At 38.8% G+C, this 20,812-nt stretch overlaps 1 protein-coding gene and 2 pseudogenes across 27 annotated transcripts in view; all 3 read left to right on the forward strand.

Moving 5' to 3' along the window:
- LOC126766223 (calcium/calmodulin-dependent protein kinase type 1-like) overlaps positions 1-20,812 on the forward strand; it is a 130,856-nt gene that overhangs the window by 9,449 nt on the left and 100,595 nt on the right. For 26 of the 27 annotated variants that reach the window (XR_007668733.1, XR_007668728.1, XR_007668736.1 and 23 more), the window contains one exon: positions 14,110-14,484. Coding sequence is in view for 4 of the 27 variants with exons in the window: in XM_050484117.1 (XP_050340074.1) it covers positions 14,372-14,484 (113 nt within the window). In the remaining 23 variants the exon portion in view is untranslated. Of the gene's footprint in view, positions 1-13,895; positions 14,010-14,109; positions 14,485-20,812 lie in introns of those variants that run through there. The other variant, XR_007668744.1, reaches the window with a different exon arrangement.
- On the forward strand, positions 10,129-10,331 carry LOC126766356 (small nucleolar RNA U3; annotated as a pseudogene).
- On the forward strand, positions 12,003-12,204 carry LOC126766320 (small nucleolar RNA U3; annotated as a pseudogene).

A 20,812-nucleotide genomic window follows, 5' to 3' on the forward strand; every position in this document is an offset into this window, starting at 1 on the left:
ACAAAATTATCTGCAAAGTTATGACTTCCAACAGTGACGTGCAAGTCAAATCGTGAATGCGATGGCTGTTTGATAACAGGAAATACTTCGTCTTGTCCTCAGTCTCAACCAGAATGCATTTATATTCACTTTTTAACACACATACACATATATAGAGTCTGATCAGCGTCGAAGTTGGCCTGGTTGTACCCGTAATATCCAAAACAATTTCCCGTAACGGATTCGACTTAATACTAAGATTTTAACATGTTAATGATAATTCATAAAATCTCGGAAAACAACAAAGATCGGCTATTCAAAATACGCCCTATGATTGACGCTTTGAACAAACGTTTTCAGCACGTGTATCATGGAGCTAAGCAATTATCAGTAGTCGAATCTATAAATATTTTCAAGTGCAGAAGCTCTATGAAACAATATTGCCCCATGAAACCAAGCGTGGTTATAAATTGTGGTGTTTGTCGGATCAACGAAGAAGGATCGGTACGAAGAATTTGGTCTCGGGGGGAGAGTGGTTTTGTCCCTCAGTGCGGCTAGAACAAGTATGTGTCATTTGACAATTATTTTACATCCGTTAGACTCCTAAAGTTAATCCAAACTCAGAAAGTAATTGTATGTGGGACAACTATAGGCAATCGAAAGGACTTCTTTCAAACATACAGCCAGACAAGGAAATGAAAAGAGACGAGTTTGATTCACGATCAACAACAAATGAATAAATTGCTTATAAATTGATAGATAATAAACCAATCATTCATTGGCGGGAATGACCATGCAGATCAACTGCGAAGTACCTGCGGGATAGGCAGGCGTTTTAACGTTCGTTAATTCTTATGTATACTGTCAAACATATCTCTCTGCTGAATTATAGACGGTCCGTTGCTCAAGGCCTAATGACGCAAAAGGATATTGGTGCCAATAAAAATAGCTTGAGTCAGACGCCAACACAGTCAAGCAAAATACGTTGTGATAAAGGTGCGTCGGTTGCAACTGATGTGCAACTTGGGAGTATATTGGCCAATATTTGTTGAAACCCGAAGAAGATGTGATATGTGCTATGAAAAAAGAACTGTTTTACCGAATATCATGGCATTAATAATGGAAAACTTTTCAGCTACTCAAGCCCGACGGTACTTCTAAGTACCATATCCTTTTTGTAATCTGCAGTATTCTTGAAATTTATAATTTTTTTTGTTAAAAAAATACGCATATGAATGATAATATTGAAAGATAAATTAGAAATACTAATTTTTCGTGAGCTTGGTCAACTAAGGGTTAAGGAGGCTTAAATCAGTGGATTTGTGGATTTGGCAGAGCAGACTTAGGTTCTGATAATCGGTCATGTTTAATCCGACCACATCTAGCAAAGAAGGTGATGCATGCAACTTGTCAGTTATTAGCCGTGTTCATAAATATATGTACATAAAACTTTTATTACATTAAGATTGAAATATATATAAATAACATTATATTTTGACACAAGTACATTAATGTAAACAATAAGTTAAATAAGAATATACAGTCCACTAAATGTCAAGTGCAATGGTAAGCAACAAAATTGTTATATGAAGTTTGCTCATAAAAATCTGTTGTTGTTTTAACGGAAATCTAATCCCCGTTGGGATGGTAAATGTCATTTGTGTTGTCGTCGATGTCATCTAACGGTAGGCCCAAGAAACGTGCTGTTTCGACGGGGTCGGACCAAAGGGAGAAAGGTGTTAGATGGGTGGGGTTTGTGGGGCATGCAAAGAGGTGGTCAGTATCATGCGGACACTCGTTGCATGCAGGACATACGTCGGGTATGTCAGGGTCTATTCTGGATAAGTAGGAGTTTAACCTGCTACAGTATCCAGAACGAAGTTGCGCAAGGGTCACACGCGTTTCTCGCGGCAGCTGGAGCTCTTCATCTGCGATTGGTGGTGGTTTAACTCCAAGAACGCCATTCACGGGAAGGGAGTCGGTGAAGGTGTTAATGGCTCCGCTGTGAATGGCGGTCAGTACCTGTCTGAAGTTAGTTGCGTCCGAAGTCCGGTCGGCGTACTGTACGACGTCGTCGACGTAATCCAGGAATGACCTTTTGATGCTCCTAGGAGGCGGTTCCGCTCCAAGCAGATGACTGCAGGGGTGATTTCTGCGAAAGCATCCCAGCAGGAACTGCCTGGAGAGGAGTTCATTATGCTCCTTAACTGGGAGCATAAGCGTCTCACTGTGTAGGTGTTCAATGGGAGACATCAAAAGGCATCCTGTAGTGGTCCGGAGTGCAGTGTTCTGACAGGTCTGTAGTTTCCTCATCTGCGTACCACTGCATCCAGGCGACCATATGGGGGCTGCGTAATTGAGGACCGGCCGGCCGATTGCCTTGTATGTTGCCAACAACGTTTCTTTGTCTTTTCCCCATGTGCTGCCGGCTAGCGACTTGAGGATTTTGTTGCGGCTCTGTACTTTGGCGATAATCGCGGTCGTATGAGGAGAGAAGGAGCATAGACTGTCGAATGTTACACCTAAAATCTTAGGATTGTTGACAGTCGGAATTTTGACGCCGTCGACTGCAATGTTAAGCTCAAGTCTATACTCCTTCGTCCAGTTTGTGAATATGGTCGCTGTGGATTTGGTGGGGGAAAGTGTGAGATTTCGTGCAGTGAGGAAACGAGAAAGGTCGGAGAGGTAGCTGTTTACCTTCGAACACATGCCATCGATTCCATTGCCCGACGCCAATATCGTGCAGTCATCAGCGTACGAGGTTATGGAAACTCCTTCTGGTGGTTGTGGGAGTTTCGAGATGTAGAAGTTAAACAGTAGTGGGGAGAGGACACCACCCTGCGGAACCCCCTGTTTAATTCTTCTCAGTTTAGATGTTTTACCTCGAAATAGTACGGATGACTGGCGACCGCTCAGATAGTTCATGGTCCACCTCTTTAGCCCTGGAGGGAGCGTAGTTGTTTCGATGTCCTGCAGTAGCGTTGTGTGATTGACCGTGTCAAACGCTTTTGACAGGTCCAACGCTACGAGGATCGTTCTTTCGCAGGGTGGTTTCTGGTTGAGGCCACGAACTATCTGGGCGTTTATGACGCTAAGTGCTGTGGTGGTGCTGTGCACTTTTCGGAATCCATGCTGGTGGTTGGCTAGGCTCAGGTGGTGAGTGAAGGTCGGGAGTAGCAAGGCCTCAAGTGTCTTCACTACTGGGGAGAGGAGAGTTATCGGTCGATAAGATTCCCCTTTGTTGGCGGGTTTCCCAGGTTTCAGTAGTGGGACCACTCTTCCGACTTTCCACACATCGGGTATTTGAAGAGTGGTCAGCGACAGATTGAGGACCTTGGTGAGATATCCTACTCCCGTCGAGCCTAGATGCTTTAGCATTAGCATGTTGATTCCATCAGGGCCAATGGATTTAGATGATTTAGCTTTTTTGATGGCACCCTGAACCTCCTCATCGGTGAAAGTAAGTGGCGCGCCTTCGTTTGGCATTTTGCGCAGCCGTCGGTTAACACATCGTTTAGCTTTGTCTACCGAAGGGTGCAGTGTAAATTGCCGGCTAAAATAGCTCGCGCACTTCTTCGGGTCCGAAGAGGCATGACCATTGAATTGAACTTCAACTCGGTCGTCTTGTCTCTTCGGGTTAGACAGAGCTTTGACAGTAGCCCAAAGCTTACTCACTCCGGTGGAGAGGTTACAGGACTTCAGGTGCTCTATCCATTTCGTCCGCTTATGTTGGTTTACCATTCGCCGAATCTCCAAATTGAGATCCCTTATTCGGGGATCCCCGGGATCGGCATGGCGTAAGGTGTCGCGCTCATTAGCTAAAACGGCTGCTTCGGCTGGGAAATTGGGGCGGATTTCCGCGATTCTTCCAGCCGGGATGAAGCGAGCGGTAGCTGCTGCGATCACCTTGCGGAATTGACGTTCGCCAACGCATACGTCCATAGGAATGGGTAGAGCTTTGAAGGTGCTCTCAGTAAATTCTGTGAAGCCGACCCAATTAGCTTTGTTAAAGTCAAAATAGGTGCGGTTGTCCACAGAAACAAAATCGGGAGGCTTCTCGATCGAGATAATTATGGGCAGATGATCTGATGCGAGAGTTAGCATAGGTCGCCAGGTTATGCTGTTTATCAGACCACCGCTAGCAATGGTAATATCAGGCGAGCTATTACAGGTGCCCATAACTCTGGTGGGGGCTTCGTCATTCATTGTGCAGAATGTCGAATCGTCAATCTGTTCCGCCAGCTCCATCCCCCTACGATCATTTGACAGGCAGGAATGCCAAAGATCGTGGTGCGCGTTAAAGTCGCCTAGTACCAAACGGTTTTCACCACGAAGTAGCGCACCTATATTCGGGTGATATCCTGTTGGGCAACATGTAACTGGAGGGATGTATATATTAAATATTTCGAGCTCGACATCGCCTGACCGGATAGCTATACCCTGACATTCTAGGGTAGTATCCCTGGGGTCGATGTCTACATCGATTAGACGATACTGCACGGTGTTGTGCAATATGAAAGCTAGGCCACCACCATTATCTCGCTCGCGATCTTTACGTATAACGTTGAAACCTGCACAACTCAGAAGATCTGAGCGGCTGTTTAACTTGGTTTCTTGGACCGCAGCTATCGATAGACGTTCCCGATTCATAAGTGCAACTATCTCCTCGATCTTACTCTGGAGTGCGTTGCAGTTAAATTGAAGCAGCCGAGTTTGTCGCGGGTGTCCGTGGGTGATCCTGGGGGTGAGGGAGTGACGTGTGGGTGGAAGTTGTTGCAGCTGTAGTACCCGCAGGGGCGGTTGTCGCGCTGGGGTGTTTATAGGCGACGCCGCTGTTGTGAGTTGCGGGGGCAGACTCCTGCAGCATGGGGCAACGTATGAGTCACTCCACTCACGTGTGGTGCGCAGGCCGGAACACGCCGAAAAGTGACACCAGCCAGTACAAGAGTTGCACTTGACGGAACAGACAGTGCGAGGGACCAAGAGCTGCTGGTTGGTTCTCGCACGAGGATTGGAGCGGGATGAAGGTTGGGGGGGGGACAAGTCAGAGGGGGAGCTATGTTGCCTGATAGAGCTCCTAGGAACCGTAGAGGTCCTCTGTTGGCCACTCGGATTTGGTGGCGGCGCGGCGCGCGAACTATGTGCGGATTGCACAGCCGTAGAGGCTTGGGTCGCAGTATTGCGCAGGCAACATGGGGCCTGAACAGGTCTTAAGATGGCTCCATCCATTGCATGTGTTGCACCTGACCGAGGTGGAGTTTGGATGGAGCCGTTTTGCGCATACGCAGCAGAAAAATTCCTCCGGGCCCGGGTTGGACTCAATGCCAGCGAAGAAAAAACGACTGATGCGCTATTGTTAACACGGCTATAACCGTGTAAGCGGGGTCTAGGCCAGTAAAGAAGAAGAATAAATAGCTCATATTACCTTATTATCGCTATTGGCGACATGATAAATTCTTAAACCTGCCGTCTTATGTAATCTGATTACTTATGAACTACTGCTTTTTGAGGAGTCATGTCCACCGCTTTCAAATGCAGTTCAATCGACATAGTGGGCGAGTTCCTTTACCCGACAATTTATAATGCACCCTTCGACTGACAGGGGATGTAGGTGCTGCGCGACCATTTCTAAAGACGCGAAACAAGTGTGCTCATATTGCTTTTACCGACGAAAAAGTCTAAGATGTCAAAAAGACAAAATCGGCTAATCCCCTTAATCCAGACGACATAAACATGTTGAGCCTTTTCGCTTTTTCACTACGAGGAGCATGAAACTTTTTCTCGCTCCACATCGACATATTTACCAATTGGACGGAATACACACTATCTCTCAACTTTTTTGTCGTTGATGTTAAAGTCCTGACAGCAAGCAACCCCAAAAGTTTTGACCCTATGTTTGTTATTCTGTACTTCTTCGAAATGGTGCTCAATACGCTAGCCGTCAGCAACTGGTGACTTACAAGGCAATCGGGTGGTTCCCCAAAATTTACAGAAAATTTAGAACATTGCGTTTCGTGATAGCTCCCTCTCCGCCCAGAAATATTTTTTTTCAGCATCTCAATGCCATCTGTTGATTCTGCTTATCAAAACTTTCAACTTACATCACAGGAGATATGGTGTGAGGCTGCAGACTTCTGAAATAACCATTTGGCAGTCTCAAAGTAATAAAATAACGTGTTCATAAGAACTTTGTTAAGAATTTCGATGCAATTGAGTACCATTGTTAATTTGATTCCAACAGATGAGATTGCCCGAAGGGTCGCGGAATTATCGCTTAGAATGAGATAAGTTCACCATGATAGTTTTTCTCTAGATAATCTCTGTAAATCTTTTAAAGGCGTACAACTTGAAAATGCTTGGAATCCGGCCCTTGAGCACCGACAATTTGCTACATGGATCTACTAGGCCAGTCCCAATTCCATCTGCCGTTTTCGAGACATCTGTATACATATTATTGCATGGTGGTCTTTGCTAGGTACTCTTTGCGAGTGGAATTCTCTCAGTCGCCTTTACTTCCAGTGAATTTTTGAACATTTTTTTAAAACATATTTTACTCCTAATATCGTCCTTAGAAAAGAGTGCCATACGTAGATTCTCCCCACTAGCCTAAGCGTTTCTGAGCTTATTTTGCCCTGTTCATTCCAAGTTCTGATAAGATGCTTAGGAGACCCGCTTCGTCGTCATTTCTACAACGAGTAGGTTGCTTTTTAAATTCGAGAACAAAAACATTTTAATCATCGAAAATCGCTTTATTGTATTTCAAAACTTTACTGTGGTTGACCCATAGATAATATTACTACTACCATATATATAATTTCTATTAGTTAGATTATAACTATTAGTTAATGAGATACAGCATTTTTGTGAAGCAACTTGTGTTAGTTTGCAAAAAAAATGGATCATAAAAGCATTTCATGTGTTAATAAAGCATTGATTTTTTAGTTAAAATACTTTTGAATTGGTGCTCTGCACCAGAGAAGTCAACCGTTGAAAAGAGATTTGCTAAGTTGGAAAGAGGCGTAATGAGCACCGAGGACAATGAAAGCAGTGGGCAGCTCTGTGCAAAGTGGGTGCCTCGCAAGTTCATAATCTAACAAAAACAACGAATTGCTGACTCTGAAGAGTGTTTGAGTGCTCTTCGTTTAGGATGCACTTGGTATAATATTCATCGACTGAATACTGAGCCAGTTATAATCCATCTATGTCTATTTGGTCGCAGTTCCCTTCTACTATTCCAAATATTTAGCAATTGTATTATTTTTGAGGAAGGATCAATTTGAAATAGTACGCATATACTTCATCGTTTCCGTTTAAATATTTCTCGCTAGAGAGCTCCGATAATAAACGCGTCCGATCGCTGCTAAATTCAAAGTGCTACAGGGAGTACCGCGGCCTGCTATTTATAGGCACGCCCCAGCCGTCTTGGCCGACCGGTACCGCCGCAAACGCAACGACACGCAATTTTTAAATTTTTAATATCTTCGGAAATATTTAAATCAAATGCTGTACAGGGCCATATAGATCTACTATATATTAAATGATCAATGTATTTAAGGTATTTAATTGGATAACGATTATTACTGTATAGACTTACTGTACATATACCATCACGGAGTTTTCTGTAGACCTTTTCAATGTGTACAATACTTAGAATATTATTTTGATAGATCTACATAAAAAGCTTCATCTTCAATCACTCTATGTATTAAAAAAAGCCGCACCAAAATATGTTACGTAGTTTTAAATATTTAAGCATACAAAGGCATATAGGGCAAAAAAAACTGACTTTATTTTTTAACTATGTATTGATATTGATATTCACCGTTAAATCCGTACACCTTTAGATGCCTTAGAGGCAATTGTCGAAGCACTTTTGTCACTGTGATTGAGGAATTTCCAAAACATTAAATTTTGTTTTAAATTTGGTAAAACTTTTTCCGAAACGTTTCAATTGATGAAACAAGTTTATGACGAGTGGTTTCAACCTTTTCAAAGTGGTCGTGAAAACATAAATGATGATCAACATGTGGGCCAATCAAAATCCGTGATCACCGAAAATTCCATCGAAACTGTGCGTGAATTCGTCAAAAATCAGCCGAAGTCATTCATTTTCATTCATGGAAATGGAATTGTAGCGAAACGCTAGAGGGCTAAATGGAAGGCACCGGACGAGCCGAAACCCAAAAAATCGCGCATGAAGAAGTCAAAAGAGAAGACAATGCTGATTTGTTTTTATGATTCCACCAAAAAATTTGTTCCACCCGGTCAAAAAGTTAATGCGGTATTCTACCTTGGATTTTTGAAGTGTTTGGTGCGCCGTATTCGACGTGTTCGGCCCGGAATATCGCGAAGATGAAAGTTGGTGTTTGTTGCACGATAATGCGCCGTCTCATCGATCGACGCTTGTGACCGATTATTTGACCAAAAATCACATTTTAACCATTAACCACTCCCCGTATTCACCTGATATGGCATCGTGCGACTTCTTCCTTTTCGGAAAAATGTATTTACCCATGAAAAGAAAGCGTTATGTAGACGTAGATGCCATTCAAAAGGCTTGCGGCGGCATACTGGCGGCCATACCGGCCAAAAACACTCGTTCGACATGCTTTTGGACCGTGCAAAAAGCTGTATTGAAGCAGGAGACTATTTTGAATAAAACAGATTGAAAAAACCCGTTTGTTTTGTTGTTCTTTTATGTCCTGTTTGCTTTGAAAAGCAGCTTGTATTTATCATCTTTTATTATTTTTTTATTTGTATGTACAATCTGCAGCTCTGTAATCATCCTCCAAAGCACTTTACTTGGGTTTTTTTTAAAGCGTGTTGATTTTCTTAGTGCGGAGTGTTTCTTCGAAAAGGATTTCCGCTGGTTGGATTGGGGACAGTTCAAGGATAGCTGGCGTGATAAGCATTCAAGGTAATGCCTCCTGTTATCAATATCCACTCTCACCAAAAAGCGAATGAATCTTAGCACCACATACCGTTGGTTCTATCACACAAATCCTAACTTACCCTTCTGTGGAACTATATTACAGAACTGTCTCTTCGTGGGAAGGTCGTGTGTCATGACTCATCGGTCTGGGTGCCTCCCAGGAGCAAGCCCATCCAAAAACTCTTTACCTCCTTTGCCCTCAACCGACTTTTTTTCATTCCACGGTCTCATTATTATCGCACTGAACCTAAAGCTTCGGGAAATCTTCACTTTACTTCACTGCTATTGATCACTTTCCAGACTAAGTTGGTTAAGCCCTTGTCTTCCGCTTTCAGTAAACCGTGCAAATATTCCTCTTCTTATTGTACAGAGTGCCCTGGTCATGTCCAACCCTTTAGCCGAGGAGCAGTCTATGCCAGCCAGGATGTTGTTTCCTATTATATTTATTGAATATATGTATATTTTTCATGTCTACTATATGATTTAAGGAACCAATGATTACACTTTTTACAGCGAATACTATAATTATTGGCCTTAAGGCCAGGTTCCTCTAAAAAGCGTATTTTTTCAATACATTTTATTTTTATTACTAAACATGTAGAGTAATACATTTTTTTTGAAGTTATACTTCTTATACGAGTTCGGAAAAGGTTGCGATAGATTCAGGTTGCGCAACCTTGCTCAATATGAATCTACGCAACCTCGCTCAATATGAATCTACGCAACCTTGTCTGCGAAGATGTTCGAGCAGCAAGCGAAGCGGTGACAATCGGCGATCGTTTGTTCGTTTCTTTCGGCACAGCTCGGCTTTTCTACCAACAACACAATGTTGCCATGCTTATGCTGTTGTTGTTTTTGTAGAACAATGTTTCAATTTTTGGTTGGTGACATATTCAATTAAAAAATAAATTCTGTTGGGATTCGAACCTACGTACCTACGTGCTCGTCGTAACTTTTGAAGCGCTTACCACCTCGACCACCATTGACTCCTGTATTGCGTTGTCCTAATTATGGTTTGGTTATGCATGAAAGAAATATACAATGGATCGCCGATTGTTACCTCTTTCCTTGCTGCTGCTGCGCATATGTATGTTTTTATGCTTGTGCATTATTGAAGTTATGCTTCTTTTTCTTTCGTTTGTCTTTCATTTCTGCGAATTCTCAACTATTTTGCGTATATTTTGGTTGAAATACTCTGCGTTGGCCGTTGAAAAATTAAGGCTGTACTTTACAGGATCATTTCTGTAGTTAGTCTTCATTTAAATTTTTTGGAAATCGACCCGCGATGACGAGGTATATCGTTTTATCTGACAGCGTGAGGTTTATGAACTTCATTTCTAATATTGTGTTGTAGCATATTAGAAATGATGTTTCTTCGAAAATCGCTCGCTTACAACGGATAAAACGACTTCTGAGTGGTGATTTTAATGAATAAATTCCAAGGTTTTACGCAAAAATAATGCGGTCAATAAGTACAGTACGCTGCTTATGTATGCTTGCGCATTATTTTTCTTTCGTTTTCATTTTTGCGAATTCTCAACTATATTATGTGACTTTATTTCTTTCGTCTCTCTTTTTTTTTGTGCTAATTCTTTGAATTTCTGAACACGCACATGCGTATACATGCATTCATATGAGCATGTGCAGATACACAAGATAGGATAGAAAGATGTATGCCTTTTAACATCGTATACTATGTATACTAATAAATATTTTTCGTACTAATAGAAATTAAATTTATCACAGCAATATTATGTATATGTATATTAGGCATGTTGTTGTGATAAATTTAATTTCTATTAGTAAGAAAAATATTTATTAGTATAGTATTACGATGTTAAAATGCTAAAATTAAAGACTAAGTCCGTCGAGATTCGAACCTGCGTTCACATTGTGACCTTTTATGTGCTTACCACCAACACCACTATTGACACTTTCGTGGCGTTGTCTTAAGTATGGTTTGGTTATGCATGTAAGAAATATACGATGGTTTAAATAAGTTTGTTTAAGTATAGAAATATGCTTTTGTAGAACATTTGCTTTCGCAAACATACAGACAAATGTGCAAACGACATAGTATATGTATGTATGATTGTTTGGCATTTTGCTTCTGCGCCGGTCAAATTTCTATACAAAAATCGACTGAAATGTGTGAGAAAATAAAAAATGGACAACTAGGGCAAATAATTTTTAAAAAATTTATTGACAATTAAATATAAATGAAAATACATGTAAATTTACTTAAATTTATTTAAATTTATTGAAATTTCGTTTCGCATTTTTCAGCACTTTCAAATTAATTAATATAATTAATATTCACGACTTAACCCGCACACGTCTTATTCGCGCAAAATTTCCAACTTTATGAAAATTGGCGCAATTATTGACACTTCAATTTTATGTAAAGTTTAAAACATGTTTACATATGAATATGTAATATATTTGATTTTGGCGCAATTATTGACACTTGTCTTGACAAAATTGGGCCAAAACGAAACAATGAAATATATAATTACTTTTGCATGTCAATATGGAAATGCCGACGGCAAAACGCAAATGCATATATTGCACGTATGTACATACATACATACAAGCGATTTCTTGGTTGAAAGCAAAAATTGAAGCATGAGAAATTGAAACGCCGACGGCAAAACGAAATTGCTTACATTCGTACATTGCGTATGAATCATGAGAATATCATCATAATGTTTAGGTAAATCTTTTATATATTTAAAATGATTTATTATAAAATAAGATCACATATTCAATTAAAAAAAAATAAATTCTGTTGGGATTCGAACCTACGTACCTACGTGCTCGTCGTAACTTTTGAAGCGCTTACCACCTAGACCACCATTGACACTTGAATTGCGTTACCCTAATTATGGTTCGGTTATGCACGAAAGAAATATACAATGGATCGCCGATTGTTACCTCTTTCCCTGCTGCTGCTGCGCATATGTATGTTTGTATGCTTGTTCATTATTGAAGTTATACTCCTTTTTCTTTCCTTTGTCTTTCATTTCTGCGAATTCTCAACTATTTTATGTGCCCTTTTATTGAAATACCCTGCGTTGGCCGTTGAAAAATTAAGGCTATACTTTAAAGGATTATTTCTGTAGTTAGTCTTCATTTACATTTTTGGAAATCGACCCGCGATGACGAGGTATATCGTTTTATCTGACAGCGTGAGGTTTAAGAAGCTCATTTCTAATTTTGTCTTGTGGCATATTAGAAATGATGTTTCTTCGAAAATCGTTCGCTTACAACGGATAAAACGAATTCTGAGTGGTGATTTTAATGAATTCCTTTTGGTTGAAATGCTCTGCGTTGGCCGTTCAAAAGTTAAGCCTATACTTCTCAGGATCATTCATTTCTTCAAAGAAATTAATGACCTTTAGAAATGTGCATATTTGCATTATTTCGTTGTCATTTCCATATTCGTAGCAATAGAATTTCTATGGCATAAGTAAAGTAATGGCCGCCGATTGTCACCCCTTGCCGCTGTAGCAGCTTCGCCTACAAACATGCGTAAATATGTATGTATGTATACGTATGATCGTGAATACATATCGACGCAGATATTTGCGAGAAGCACCAGAAAGTTGTGCAATTTATGATTTTTAGCTTTTGCCATCGTCGCGAAAAGACGACTTGTTGGCAAAGGCATGCTCGGGGAGATAATAAATTATAATAAATTTATAAAATGTGAATTTAAGTTTTCTTGTTTTCTCACATTTAGGTGAAATCATATATTTTTAACCAAATTAGTGCATTATATTGACTTTCCCATTTTATTGTGCTGAAATGGGCGAAAACGAATACAAACCACGCTATAGCCTACGCAACGTTCTTTAACTTTCCGTGTAAAAATCAAGCACCAATTAATATACGGGGGACTAATAAAGTTTACATACACCTAGTTCTATTACAATAGTTTTAACGGTTTTTGGCTTACATATTGTTGCTATTATTGTCCCTAGACATCGACGATTTTTTCGATTTTTTTTAGGAAAAATTTTAAATTTTAAGTGTGCTTAAATCGGCTGTTAATAGTAGCCATTTCTATTTATCACAGGATAGCGACCCAAAATACACATTGTATATTGTACGTGCAGGGTTATTATGGAAATAAAAATAGCTCCATAGGTCCCGCAATCATTAGACATTAATCCTATTCAAAATATTTGGAACTATTTAGAAAACCGTATTCGGAAACATTGAATTTCTTCAAAATAAGGCCAAAAAACTGGATCATTGACTTAGTGGGTCAAAATATCCGGAAATAATACTAAAAATCGAGTCGGGAGCATGCGTCGACATCTAGGGACAATAATTGCAACAAAATGTAGGCCAAAACCCGCTAAATCTATAGTAATTACTTTTGATTTATATAAATAATCATTGGTGTACGTAAACTTTTTTGATATGATTTAGGCGCATTTTAAGCTTTAACATTAATTTTTTTTATTTGTTTAAGAAAAAATATTTTGATATGCTATATTTAATGTTAAATCTTGAAATGGATAGAAAAAAAACACAAAATTTATTCATTTTTTTTAATATTAATTTTTTTCAAAACCTTTACTCTTGGAATTTGCTAGAGTGTAAAATGCTCGGTTATATCAAAACATAGGCCTACCCTACTTGTTGAAATTATAATAAACACTTTGTGAAGTATAAAGAAAAACTGTTCACATGAATAAATCAAAACCTTACAACTTGTACTTGATTTTGAATTTTAATATTTATTCAGATAGTGATGGTCCTAATTGTATGTCTTATCAGTAAAATTTAATTGTCCTAGTTGAATGTCTTATCAATAAAATTTAATTGCTATCTGACAACACAGTTTACGCGTTTGCTGTACAAGTACATATATTCTCACTAACTCAAAAAAAAAAAAAAATAAATAAAAGGTGAATAATTCCTGCACTTTAAGCGACAATACTATCAGAGAGTCTAGTTTCAATTGTTGCGTTTGCAAATAGCTGCACATTTAATGAATCGCATTCTGCCATATATATTAATTTTCTGTGAAGATGTAGTAAATTTATATACACAGTCCACTTTGCCGTTTTTCCTAACACAGTATACGGTCTGTATTTATTTGTGCTCATGTTTCGTCATACAAATTTTTTTCTAACTATGTTTTAGAATTTTAAAATGATATGCATATTTTTTTATATATTTTTCAGTAACTGGTGCAAATATATCCATAATAACAACGGGAAAAATAAAGTGTGAATAAATTTATGAAACGATTACTGGCGGCTGATGAATGGCAAAAGAGCTGCATTTATTTATTCTGAATGTTTTAGTTTTAAATGAAACAACGATTATAAAAAGGGAACAAATTTATGTACATGCTCAAAATATATAATATTTGATTCGAGTAAAAACCTGAATGTAATAAGAAAAACTATTTATTCGTTGAACACGTGAAGGTACACTAAAAATATGCCTCTATTTGGCAAAAAAGATTTTAGCAAAAAAATGAAAAAGGATAATAAGGAGTTTAATAAACAAGCATCTATAGAAGAAAAGTACAATCTGCATGGACTACTTGGGACGTGAGTATTATTTAATTTCAATTTTACAAGTTAGAAAGTTATAACTATACAAATATTCAAGTGCTTTCTCTTTATGCTAACGCTTTTTATATTTACGTACATATTATTGTTTGTCAAAAAAGTCTTGCGGTATTTTCGCTAGTTGGCGCTGAAAGCGCGTAGTTCTAATTTTATTCGTCGCATCGGGTCATGCTATAGGCTATGTTCGTAAATGCATCATGACGATTGCATAACAAACAGAACGTTCAGAAATGCAATATTGCAACACTGCAATAATCAAGCGTTCAAAAAAGCAACACTTCTATCAACTGTCATACATAATTTCTATCAAAAAATTGTTTACTGCATTTAACTACGGTGTCTGACAAAAAGTAAGTGCAAAACTGTTTTATTTTAATTTTTGTATTGGAATTTAGTTAAATTATGTTGATAATAATTGTATAAATTAATATTTTTAAATTTTTAGTGAAAATTTCAGTAATGCGGAGACGCAGTTATTGCTGAGAGTACGGTTGAATATGTCCTCGGGAAACGACTTTATTGTTTTAATAAATGATTTGTTTTTAGGTATTTTTCTTTTCAAAGACAAACATTTGTACCTACAAATTTTTCTTTTTGACTTCAATACCCTTCTTTTTCTTAAATTTAAAGAAAATCTATCATTTCTTTGCTCACAAATTTCGTCTAGTGTTAGATTCAGCAAAATTTCCATTTTAGTACTATACGCGTTCAAAAATGCAAACAAATGTATTTGCAAATTGTCAAAAATAGTATAAGAAGTATCAAACGTCAAACTTGCAGTGTTGCTACTGTTGCTTATGCTGCAAGTCATGATGCATTTACGAACATAGCCATACCTTTTTGGAAAGCTCATTTCACGCGCTAACACGTGTTTGATTGATTGTCGTTTCTTTTAAGTCGTTCGTGAGTTATAGCGTCGCAAACATGGAGCAAAATAAAGAGAAAATACGGCATATTTTACAGTACTACTACGATAAAGGCAGAAATGCATCTCAAGCCGCCAATAAAATTTGTGCAGTTTATGCACCCGATACAGTTTCCATTTCCACCGCACAAATATGGTTTCAACGTTTTCGCTCCGGAAGACCTGTCGTCGAAAATTGCGATAAAATCGCTGAATTGGTCGAAAGAGACCGGCAGAGTAGCAGCCGTAGCATCGGTCAAGAGCTGGGCATGAGTCATCAAAAATTCATTTCAATTTCAATAAAAAAATTCAATAAAAATACCGCAATACTTTTTTGACAACCCATTATATAAGTAATATGTTTTTAATATAATTAAGAAATGTAAATCTGAGCCAAACATCCAAAAATTATATTATGTTATAAACGGCGATATGATGGTATGGCAGTTAGTTAGTTATCCGATCTTAATAATTTGATTTGAGGTTATAGTGCTTTCTTGGATAATAACACTGTAGCGATTTTATTGCCCTGGGTATAAGATCGATTTTAGATATATGTATTTGTTTCCACAGTTCATAAAACTATCAATGGTTATGTAAGATTTGTTCTCATTTCTATTTAAATCTTTATTTTCACTTCACATTACAAAATTCAGAAAACATGAAAGAAGATAACTAAAATATTTATTATGTCAGTATTGTTTTGAAAAATAAGGATACGTCCAAGTATTGAGATAGACAAATGTCGAAAACATATATTTCCATAAAGTACCTTTTATGAGCTTCTCTTTGATAATTTTCCAGTCTACAATTTTTTTCAAGAACTGGCAGTAATCTGACATCAAGTGACAATTCCATCACCCTTGATATTTTTTTTCATAACTTTTAGATTCTAGTTGGACCGCTCTCCCTGTTCCTTACTATAATTTCCAATATAATCCGAAAATTTATCCGCATTATTATGGCTATAGTTTAACTAGATACTCAAATTTGCTCCTAGCAATACAAAACTTTTCAAAACTTCAATTTCGAATACAGTTTTAGCCTTGATATAATCTGTTTCTATCAATAATACTATTTATACGGCAAGCATATCCATCAAATATTTCATCTTTTCCAAACTAAGCTCGGAAACTTTTTACAATTTCACTATAACACTATCCTTTCAAGTGCAACGCTTTGATAAATTGTAGTATCATTTAATCATGTATTAAATCACTGAAAATAACTTTGCTGTAGAAGTTTCACCCTCTTACTCATATCCATTTGTAGACTGAACCAATATGTGGGTATTGGCGTCATCATTGTTTCTAAGTATTATAAGTTCATCCGAATTACTTTTGAAACGAAAGCTATATTTTCATTGAGTAAAACAAGATGTATTTTAGACTGTAAATCTAGAAATCCTTACTTTTGATTTTTAATAAAACTTTAAAGCGTTTCGCATATTTTCGGTAAGAAGTTGGAGAGTGTTGATCATGTGATGCGTGAAGACGGTGTGCATTAAGGTTCTGCATGACTAGAAAACCTAATTTTTATTACTAAGAAGGTGATAATCTTATATATAAAAATGAAACGCGCATTACGCCCTAACCACAACACGGAAAGATGTGAAAATATGCACGGGTATTCCTTTAGTCCTGAAGAAGGTCCTAACGGCGGCCTTTTTTGCAAAATCACTCTCGATTTCGCAATTAATGTCTATATTTATAACTCAAGAACGGCTGAAACGATTTGGCTGAAAATTGGTGATGAGGTAGCTTGGAACCTCGGGACGGGCATAGGCTACTTTCTATCGTTTTATGTTAAAAGTCACAGCAATTCATAAATAAATAAAATTATATTTCAAAACATAAGCATGTGTTCAATATTCATGTAAGAATCATTTGAACATTTTTTTCGCCACAAATTCAAAATAAAATCACACTGCTTCTTGCAGGGTACAGTGGTTTTTTTTACATACACATATACATTTGTATATGAATTATAGTGACAGTTGCAACTGAATAAGAAAATGTTGAATCATAATTTGAGATGAGTGCGCAATAGCTGACAAATATTCCTGTGTTTTCTTACGTGTAGTATCTGGGTTTTAGCAGTCGATTTTCCAATTACATTCGATGAATGTTAAACAAAACATTACCATATGATTACATAGGGAGCGTGAGAAGCGCCTTCTTCTGCTCTACTACTGCAGTGTTATTCACTATAACAAGAAGCATATATGTATCTGTGTAGAGACTGTGAAGATGTTGTTTTTGTAATGTTGGAATTAACTAATCCGTCCGATTTTTTAAATAAATTAATATGTTCATGACGAATACAAAATGATTTTTTTGTGTTTATTTATTGGGTGTACAATAGTTAAATAAATGGTTAAAATGACATGTAAAAAACAAAAGGTCCTGTACGATGTCCGCGATCGCGGCCTTAATTTTGGCCTAAAGAAAAAATTTCAAAAAGATTATTAAGCCGTAAAAAAGTCGCTATCGCGCTATGGAAGCTTTTGACGAAATGGCGGCGGTTTGAACCAAAAGTATCGAATTTTGACCTTCTTTCCGACAGTTTGTCGTAGACAAAAATAGAAATCCTTTGAGAGTGGAAACTGTTTTGAAAAAAACGATTCTGAGAAAAACGCGCTTAAAGATTGTTTATTATAGTGCAAAGTATCCGATAATGCAATTCTTGAAAAGTTCTCATTGATACGATCCCTTAGGTGATTTGCGAAGTCAACAAAGTATGTGGATTTCCAATTTAATTATTCCATTATATCACTATCACGATAAATCATATCCTTGACAACAAGGAGCGAGCGGAGCCGCGGCTTTATTGGCGTAGACACCGCTTACGCGATTCTAGCTTAGCTAACAACATCGCGCCAGTCGTTTCTTCTTTTCGCTACTTGGCGCCAATTGGATATTCCAAGCAAAGCCAGGTTCTTCTCCACTTGGTCCTTCCAACGGAGTGAAAATCTTCCTCTTCCTCTGCTTCCCCCAGCGGGTACTGCGTCCACTATTTTAAGAGCTGGAATGTTTTCGTCCATTCGGACAACATGACCTAGCCAGCGGAGCCACTGTCTTTTAATTCGCTGAACTATGTCAATATCGTTGTATATCTCATACAGCTTATCGTTCCATCGAATGCGATATTCGCCGTGGCCAAAGCGCAAAGGACAATAAATCTTTTGCAGAACTTTCGAAAACTCTCAACGTCGACTCATCAGTTGATGTCATCGCCCACGCCTCTGCACCATATAGCAGGACCGGAATTATGAGTGACTTATAGAGTTTGGTTTTTGTTTGTCGAGAGAGGACTTTACTTCTCAATTGCCTACTCAGTCCGAAGTAGCACCTGAACCTGAGGTCCTTTCCGATCCTCACAGAGCTTTTGCTATTACTCAACGTCAGCATACACAGGCGTATTAATTTTGCGGGGATACCAAACTCAGACATGGCGACATAAGGATTGCTCCTTTTCGCGCTGTCAAAAGCAGCTTTGAAATCGACGAAGAGGTGGTGTGTGTCGATTCTTCTTTCACGGGTCTTTTCCAAGATTTGGCGCATGGTGAATATCTGGTCGGTTGTTGATTTTCCAGGTCTGAAGCCACGCTGATAAGGTCCAATCAGTTTGTTGACGGTGGGCTTTAATCTTTCACACAATACGCTCGGTAGAACCTTATACGAGATATTGAGGAGACTTTTCCACGGTAGTTGACGCAGATTGTGGGGTCCCCTTTTTTTGGATTGGGCAGAGTACACTTAAATTCCAATCGTTGGGCATGCTTTCGTCCGACCATATTTTACAAAGAAGCTGATGCATGCTCCTTATCAGTTCTTCGCCGCCGTGTTTGAATAGATCAGCCGGCAATCCATCGTCGCCCGCCACTTTGTTGTTCTTCAGACGAGTAATTGCTATTCGAACTTCTTCATGGTCGGGCAATGGAGCGTCTGCTCCATCGTCATCGACTGGGAATCGGGTTCGCCTTCTCCGGGCGTTGTACTTTCACTGCCATTTAGCAGGCTGGATAAGTGTTCCCTCCATAATTTTAGTATGCTCTAGGCATCGGTCACTAGGGTTCAGGTCACTTTTGATGGTTCTACAAGAGTATGCTCCGGTCTTGAGACATTCTGTTAGTCGCTGAATTTTTTCGTAGAATTCTCGATCATTATCCCTGTCGGCCAGCTTTTCGAGCTTCGTTCTCATACATTTTGGCCTCTATCTTTTTCTGTATTCAAATGCGTTTCGCTTCCCTCTTCAACTCTCGGTATCTCTCCCATTCCGCATGTGTTGTGGTCGATCGTAACGTTACGAGGTAGGCAGTCTGTTCTCTCTCCGCTGCGACACGGCACTCCTCGTCGTACCAGCTGTTCTGTTGCATTCTCCGAAAACCAATGGTTTCGGTTGTAGCTGTACGTAAGGAGCTTGAAATGCCGTCCCACAGTTCCCTTATACCGAGTTGTTGACGAGTGCTCTCAGAGAGCAGGAGTGCAAGCCGAGTAGAAAATCGTTCGGCTATTTCGGGCCCCGGCGAAGTCGATCAGCCTCGATCGATTTGGGGATGTCGGAGCGTGGGCGCTAATCAGCAATATGTTGAAGAACCTCGCTTTGATGCGGATTGTGGCTAGACGTTCATCCACCGGAGTGAATGATAGTACTTGGCGACGGAGTCTCTCTCCCACCACGAATCCCACACCAAACTTGCGCTTCTTCATATGGCCACTGGAGTAAATGCCACAAGGACCTACTCGCCTTAGTCCTTGTCCCGTCCATCGCATTTTTTGGACGGCGGTGAGGTCAGCCTTCACTCTAACGAGGACATCAACCAGCTGGGCAGCGGCACTTTCCCAATTAAGGGACCGGACGTTCCAGGTACATGCCCTCAAGTCATCCATCCTCCCTTATTTTGATAAATCTCGTAGGGTTCAGCCTGCGTATGCAATGTAAACGGAAAAATGTAATTATTTACGACATCACTTTAGAAATCTCAAAAACAACAGTATTTCTCCACTATTTAATGGATGTTGTTATACATATAAACTTTCCTATTCAATCACTCTATCTATAAAAAAGAACCATATCAAAATTTATTGCTTAGTTTTATAGATTTAAGCATACAAAAGGACGTAAAGACAGAAAAATCGACTTTCTTTTATACTAGGTATAAGTATGTATGTATAGATATACTAAAGCTTACAGCAGTTGCTTAAGACGGTACACCTCATTAGTGTGTTGCGATTTGTCCAATGGACAAACATATCGAACAAAGGATTTGTCTTAAATTTCATCATAAAGATAGAATCCTGCGGTAAGTTTTTTACCGCAACGGCTTTTGTGATTGTAATTGTAATTTTGTGATTGTGAGAATTAAGACACGTCTTACTTTTTTGTAATTTGCCTGTATTA

This window comes from Bactrocera neohumeralis, unplaced genomic scaffold (genome assembly GCF_024586455.1).
Source record: "Bactrocera neohumeralis isolate Rockhampton unplaced genomic scaffold, APGP_CSIRO_Bneo_wtdbg2-racon-allhic-juicebox.fasta_v2 cluster11, whole genome shotgun sequence".
Classification (NCBI taxonomy): domain Eukaryota; kingdom Metazoa; phylum Arthropoda; class Insecta; order Diptera; family Tephritidae; genus Bactrocera; species Bactrocera neohumeralis.